Source organism: Cryphonectria parasitica, assembly GCF_011745365.1.
Source record: "Cryphonectria parasitica EP155 unplaced genomic scaffold M406scaffold_5, whole genome shotgun sequence".
In the NCBI taxonomy this organism is placed as follows: Eukaryota; Fungi; Ascomycota; class Sordariomycetes; order Diaporthales; family Cryphonectriaceae; genus Cryphonectria; species Cryphonectria parasitica.
In genome coordinates, this window is record NW_024468913.1 from 4,327,806 (window position 1) to 4,335,127 (window position 7,322).

Below are 7,322 nucleotides of genomic sequence, written 5' to 3' on the forward strand. Positions count from 1 at the left end.
GCATATTCTGATGCATTAGTTTCAATTTTAAAGAATTTATAGAGATCTGCTTTATACAGAACTAGTTCTGAGGTAATATGCTTAATGATCTTATTGAAAGCTTCTTATGCTTTGAAGATTTATTCGAAAGGCTATTCTTTTTTGATGAAATTTGTAAAAGAGTATACAATTCAGCTGTAGTTCTTAATAAACTGCTTGTAGAAGTTGATATATCCGAGAAAAGATCTAATATCCCTGATGTTTCTAGGAACTAGCCAATTTCTAATAGCTTTTACTTTGTTTTTCTATAGCTTAATGCATTCTAGCTTGATTGTAAATCCGAAATAATTGATTTTTTGTATATAAAAGTAGCTCTTTGCGAATTTCACAAGGAGTTTTGCATCTTGAAGCGTTTGCAATACTGTTTTCACATATTTCTTGTATTCTTCAAGTATTCAAGAATAAATAAGGATATTATCAAGATAAGCAATAATGAACTGATTCAAGTACTTGTATAGAATGTGATTGATTATTTTCTAGAATGAAGCTAGGGTATTTATTAGACTAAAGAGCATAATTAAATATTCATAGTGTTTATAGCATATTCTGAAAGCAGTTTTCCATTCTTCTCCTTTCTTTACTCTGATTAGATTATAAGCTTCTTTTAGATTTAGAATTATAAACTACTATACTTCTTGCAGCTTATCTCATAATTCCTTGATAAGTAGCAATAGATATTGATTCTTGATTATAATATTGTTAAATTGCTTATAATCAATGCATAGCTTAAGCTTGCTATTCTTCTTGAGTATAAACAGGATGGGGTATTCTGCTAATAATTGCAATAGTTATATGTATTCTTTCTTAAGATTCTCGTTGAGATACTTCCTAAGTGCTTCTAGTTATGCTTTATTTAATCTATAGATGAGAAAGAATTTGGACTGTTTCTCTTCTTATAATAGGATCTCGTGATTGTATAAGCTGTATTCTAGCAATTCTGTATTCAATTCTTCCTGGAATAGTTTCTTGAACTTGTAATATTCTTGTAATATGTTTGCAAATATTGGTTCTGATTCTTATGCTGTTTCTGCTATCTGGAGAAATAGTAGATATTATTGAGTATACTTCTTTTCTGATAGCATTTTCAAGAGCCTTGAGCGTTCGCTCCGAGCTGGAGCGAGTGTTTGAGAGCTTGGTTTCAAGGTTTTTCCTGTGTAGATTTACAATTCATATTCTAAAGCTTTTCCTTATTGCTTCAGAGCGAACTGACTTGCTGAGAGTCTTGCTTCTATTGTTTTGCTAATCTGTTAATATCCTAGCACTATTTAGATTCGCTTATTACTAGATTCTTCTCCTTGAACTGCTAGCTCTGCTAACTTGAAAGTATATATAAAGTTGTCTGAAGCTTCTTTTCCCGAATATTCTTCAGTAACTAGCTTTGATCCTGCATTATTAATTGCAACTATCTCTCTGAATACAGCTTGTTCTCATGAAATCTAGCTAGTAGTTTAATTGATTCGAGAATTGTGCTTCTTAAGCTATAAAAGTTCCATAATTAGCTTATATTATACTGTATTCATAATATCAAAAGAAGCTCTAATTGCATATTCTTGGATCAAAATAGATAGATAATTAGTCTTCTTATCGATTACTTCTTGATTGTATACAACAGATTGTTCTTTCACAGTGCTGAGAATATATAAGCATTTCTTTCATCTCTATTATAGTTATATCTGATTAACAATATATAGAAATATAAAGTTTTCTTAAGCGCTACTATTCAATAGTATACTATATTTGTATTCTTGAATATATATATCGAACTTGATATAAGCATAATCTATCCTAAAAGCTTTATATAGAAACTATTCTAATCTGATCATCTGCAGTTTTTTTACAAGTAATTCTATTCTTTTGGATTTATTAAGAACTGCTTGTTCTTCTAAGCTTATTTTGCTACTTCTTAAGCAAGCTTCTTAGCTTGCTTTTGCTTGTATTATTATTATTCCTAATCTTTCTTCTATTAATGCTAGTTGCAAATTTTATTATTAATATAAATTGTACAGAGTATTGTTTCATACTGCTACTATTTTATCTTTTTGTTTATGCATTGCTTGAAGCAGTTATCTAGTAATTCGATGTATACATTGTAATGCTATCTGTTAAGAATCTTTCTAAAGCGGAATTTCTGTTCTTTAATAGCTTAAAGAATTTGTTCTAATTCTCTAATAAAGAACTATTTGTATTGCATCTTGTTTAAGAAATGCATTCTGCAGCTATGATAAGTATAGAAGATTTAAGCTAGTTCGTAGTATAGATTGTAAAGTAAGCTGATTCAAGAATCTTCATCTTCTTATATCTTGATATTCTACAAGAGGATGCAGATAAAGAGCTTTTCCAGCTCTATTCTATAAACGAGATATTCGATTCATATTATTTCTTTGTTTCACTCAATGCTGAAGGGGAATCTTCCTGTAAGCTTCTTGGATTCATCGTTGTTTGCAGGAAGCTTCTGTAAGCTGCTAGGTTGTTTGCTCTAGCTTGATCTTTTTATTGCTTGAGAAGCGTTTTTGGTGTTATTTAAGTATTCATACTAATAACTAAGAAAGTATTATCTCTTATCTATATTTCTAATCATAGTGCTTGGTATAGGTAATAAGAAATATTAAAGAGTATTATTGCTAAGTTCTTCTTTCAATGCCTGAATACTTTGTTTTATAATGTTAAAGCAGTTCAAGTTGCTACTGCTCATAGTTATGCTGAGCATATACTCTTACTCTGCTATTACTATCTGCTTGTAGCATCTAGATTTCTAAGAGAACTATTCTGAATCTTCCTTACTTGAGAAGTATATTAAGCAGTTATTATTATAGCAGAATATTCAGCTAAGACTTCTATAATTAATAGAATTCAATACTTGCTCCGAGAGAATATTTTTGCTCAGTTAATTAGATTTCTGTTATTAAGCAACATTTATCTAGCATTCTTTCTGAACTAGTTGCTATTTATTCTTTCAAGATTAATAGCAATTGCATACAATATATTCTTATTTATTATAGTTATAGCAAGTAATACTATTCTTCTTGCTATACTGCTTATTAGCTGTATTGAGTTTTATAGAATCAGCATATATAGTATTGCTCTGAGCTATACTGTTATATCAACTGCTATTCTTGTTTTGGAGTTTCTTGCTTATATTAGCTGGAAATCTCCAAGTCTAGCTTTCTCCTTTCTTGAACTTCTCCATCTATCGTTCATACAGATAGTTGTTAATACAGATAGCTTGATTAGAGAATATTGCAAAGTTCTCTAGTTAATTCTGCTTAGAGATTTCATTTTTAATATTATTCTTGAATTCCTTGTAATAGTATTCCATGAAATTCTTATTTTCTTATAAAAATTATACTAAGAATTGCTTAAATCTAACTATATAAGCAAAAGCTAACTTAGTCTGCTTGAGATTCATAAGCTGCTAAGCTATAATACATTCTTCATTAAGATTATTAAAGATTTCTTTAAAAGCTTTCTTGAAGCTTTTAAAAGAATTGAATATATTCTTAGTATTCTGGATATGCGTATTGGGATTATTCTAATGCTTCAAGTAGTTGTATAGAGAAGGCTTGTACTAGATGAGAGCATTCTTTTCGAGATGAGTTTCTGCAAGAATAATCTTCTTAGATTCCTTAGTGAACTGAGTCTTGTAGTGCAGAAAATATGCTCTGCAGTAGGTAAGGAATCTATGTAGCGTTTTCTGATTGCTGTTGTATATGGCGAGCTTGTTTATTTTGTACGCTTTTTGTCAGGGCCGATTGTGCCAGCAAGGCTCAGGGCCAGCTAAGCCAGCTGGATTACGGATGACTAAGCAATATGCGGCTATAAAGCGGCTTTCTAGCCACGTCAGCACTGCTGAGCAGAACTTAGCTCCTTAGGCCTCAATGTTATTCTGGTTGTATACCCCTGAAAGAGAGAAAGACTTCGCCACATTGCCTTTGCAACCTTTCCACCTGACAGTTTGAGGCCTGGCCCTTTTAAAGGAGGCAATCCGGCGAGGCTTTCTATCTTTTTTTTCTTCCCTAGGGGCAGCGCTAACACTGAGCAGGAGCAGAGCAAACGATCAGACCACTATTCTTTTCGAACCTTCGAGCCTTTGACCTTCGAGCCTTTGACCTTCGAGCCTTTAACCTTCGAGCCTTTGACCTTCGAGCCTTCGATTTTCGAGCTTTCGAGCCTTGAATACAGCGAGCAAGCAGTGTTGAGCAAGCAGTATGCAAGCAGCGTGCAAGAAGCGTTCAGAAGAGATTCAGAGCATTCGAGTCGCTAAGCTAGAGCAAACAGCGAGCAAGCAGTATGCAAGCAGCGTGCGAGAAGCGTTCAGAAGAGATTCAGAGCATTCGAGTCGCTAAGCTAGAGCAAACAGCGAGCAAGCAGTATGCAAGCAGCGTGCGAGAAGCGTTCAGAAGAGATTCAGAGCATTCGAGTCGCTAAGCTAGAGCATACAGCGAGCAAGCAGTGTCGAGCAAGCAGTATGCAAGCAGCGTGCGAGAAGCGTTCAGAAGAGATTCAGAGCATTCGAGTCGCTAAGCTAGAGCATACAGCGAGCAAGCAGTGTCGAGCAAGCAGTATGCAAGCAGCGTGCGAGAAGCGTTCAGAAGAGATTCAGAGCATTCGAGTTGCTAAGCTAGAGCATACAGCGAGCAAGCAGTATCGAGCAAGCAGTATGCAAGCAGCGTGCGAGAAGCGTTCAGAAGAGATTCAGAGCATTCGAGTCGCTAAGCTAGAGCAAACAGCGAGCAAGCAGTATGCAAGCAGCGTGCGAGAAGCGTTCAGAAGAGATTCAGAGCATTCGAGTCGCTAAGCTAGAGCATACAGCGAGCAAGCAGTATCGAGCAAGCAGTATGCAAGCAGCGTGCGAGAAGCGTTCAGAAGAGATTCAGAGCATTCGAGTCGCTAAGCTAGAGCATACAGCGAGCAAGCAGTATCGAGCAAGCAGTATGCAAGCAGCATGCGAGAAGCGTTCAGAAGAGATTCAGAGCATTCGAGTCGCTAAGCTAGAGCATACAGCGAGCAAGCAGTGTCGAGCAAGCAGTATGCAAGCAGCATGCGAGAAGCGTTCAGAAGAGATTCAGAGCATTCGAATCGCTAAGCTAGAGCATACAGCGAGCAAGCAGTGTCGAGCAAGCAGTATGCAAGCAGCGTGCGAGAAGCGTTCAGAAGAGATTCAGAGCATTCGAGTCGCTAAGCTAGAGCAAACAGCAAGCAAGCAGTATGCAAGCAGCGTGCAAGAAGCGTTCAGAAGAGATTCAGAGCATTCGAGTCGCTAAGCTAGAGCAAATAGCGAGCAAGCAGTATGCAAGCAGCGTGCGAGAAGCGTTCAGAAGAGATTCAGAGCATTCGAGTTGCTAAGCTAGAACAAAGTGTGTTCTTCGCTATTCGAGCGAGAGAGCAGAGTGAGCAAGCAGTAGATCTGAATATCTTCTGTTTTCGAAAGTATATTCTTCGCTATTCGAGCGAGAGAGCAGAGTGAGCAAGCAGTAGATCTGAGTATCTTCTGTTTTCGAGAGTGTGTTCTTCGCTATTCGAGCGAGAGAGCAGAGTGAGCAAGCAGTAGATCTGAGTATCTTCTGTTTTCGAGAGTGTGTTCTTCGCTATTCGAGCGAGAGAGCAGAGTGAGCAAGCAGTAGATCTGAGTATCTTCTGTTTTCGAGAGTGTGCTCTTTGCTATTTGAGCGAGAGCGCAGAGCTGAAGCGGAGTGTCCGCTTGGCAACTGAAGTTGCTTGGGTATTAGGTTGCAAACCAATTACCCTTCTGCGCCTAGCAGTGGAGCGAAGCGTGGCAACGGCTTCAGAGTTGCTAGAGAGCAACTCTCAAGACGGAAAGCTATAATTATCCGTTATAGCTGCAGGGACGCTGTTCTGGATGCTGGGCTCCTTGGCTGCAAACCAAGTCCCTGGTGGAAGGCTTGCAACCTACATCAAACAGCTTTAAGTTCTGAAGAGTGCCTGGATAAAGCGCTGAGGGAGCAGCAACTGAGCAGCGTATATGGCGCGGGTATTGCACTCGGAAGACTTACGTCTGGAATGTGATTAAAAAGAGATTTTTTTTTCACAAGCTTCGGGGACGAAGCCAGAAGAGAAGGAGGGAGATGGTTGAGAAGCCTTGAGAGGCCTGAGGCACTGAGAGACCTTGAGAGGCCTAGAAGCCTGAGGCACTGAGAGATCTTGAGAGGCCTTGAGAAGCCTGAGGCACTGAGAGACCTTGAGAGGCTTGAGGCACTGAGAGACCTTGAGAGGCCTTGAGAGGCCTAGAAGCCTGAGGCACTGAGAGATCTTGAGAGGCCTTGAGAGGCCTGAGGCACTGAGAGATCTTGAGAAGCCTTGAGAAACCTGAGGCACTGAGAGATCTTGAGAGGCCTTGAGAGGCCTGAGGCACTGAGAGACCTTGAGAGGCCTTGAGAGGCCTGAGGCACTGAGAGACCTTGAGAGGCCTTGAGAAGCCTGAGGCACTGAGAGATCTTGAGAGGCTTTGAGAAACCTGAAGCACTGAGGGATCTTGAGAAGCTTTGAGAAGCCTGAAGCACTGAGAGATCTTAAGAGCCTGAAGCATTGAGAAGGCGTAGGAGCAGCTAGGAAGCAGCGAAAGCCTGGAAGCAACGGAAGCTTGGGAGCAACGGAAGCTTGGGAGCAACGGAAGCCTGGAAGCAACGAAAGCTCGGAAGCCTCAAAGGCCTTGAGGACAAGGCCTGATAAGGGGGGACAATCTGTCAGGGCCGATTGTGCCAGCAAGGCTCAGGGCCAGCTAAGCCAGCTGGATTACGGATGACTAAGCAATATGCGGCTATAAAGCGGCTTTCTAGCCACGTCAGCACTGCTGAGCAGAACTTAGCTCCTTAGGCTTCAATGTTATTCTGGTTGTATACCCCTGAAAGAGAGAAAGACTTCGCCACATTGCCTTTGCAACCTTTCCACCTGACACTTTTCTAGCACTATTGGTGGCTGTAGAGGTGGACTGCGCCTGCTGAGCCTGTTAGGCTAGCTGGGCCTGCTGAGCCTATTGAGCTAGCTGAGCCTGCTAGTTAGCGATGATGATGCTCTAAGCTTGCTATTGTTTGCACAGATTCTGAATATACTGAGTAAGCTGATATATCTAGTTAATCAGTTCTTTCTGAGTAGAAGTGCATAAGAATAAAGGAGTTTCTAGAGAAGCTATTATATTCCATATTGCTCAAGAGGTAATACTGAACCGTTCTTGAACAAGAGTTATTAAAATATAATAAGCATTGTAGCAATCCGAAGATTTCTAAGTATACGAAGAGGTTTATGCTAACAAGAGCGGTATTAAAGTA

General features: G+C 39.3%; 1 protein-coding gene across 1 annotated transcript; it reads left to right on the plus strand.

Moving 5' to 3' along the window:
• Positions 1-3,916: 3,916 nt before the first annotated feature.
• Positions 3,917-5,178, plus strand: M406DRAFT_322968 (uncharacterized protein). The gene is given in 6 exon segments (XM_040919717.1): positions 3,917-4,189; positions 4,205-4,217; positions 4,478-4,707; positions 4,789-4,835; positions 5,027-5,057; positions 5,153-5,178. 2 exon segments carry the CDS (start codon positions 4,505-4,507, stop codon positions 4,832-4,834), a joined length of 249 nt encoding a protein of 82 aa, XP_040776213.1. The 5' UTR covers positions 3,917-4,189; positions 4,205-4,217; positions 4,478-4,504; the 3' UTR covers position 4,835; positions 5,027-5,057; positions 5,153-5,178.
• Positions 5,179-7,322: the final 2,144 nt, after the last annotated feature.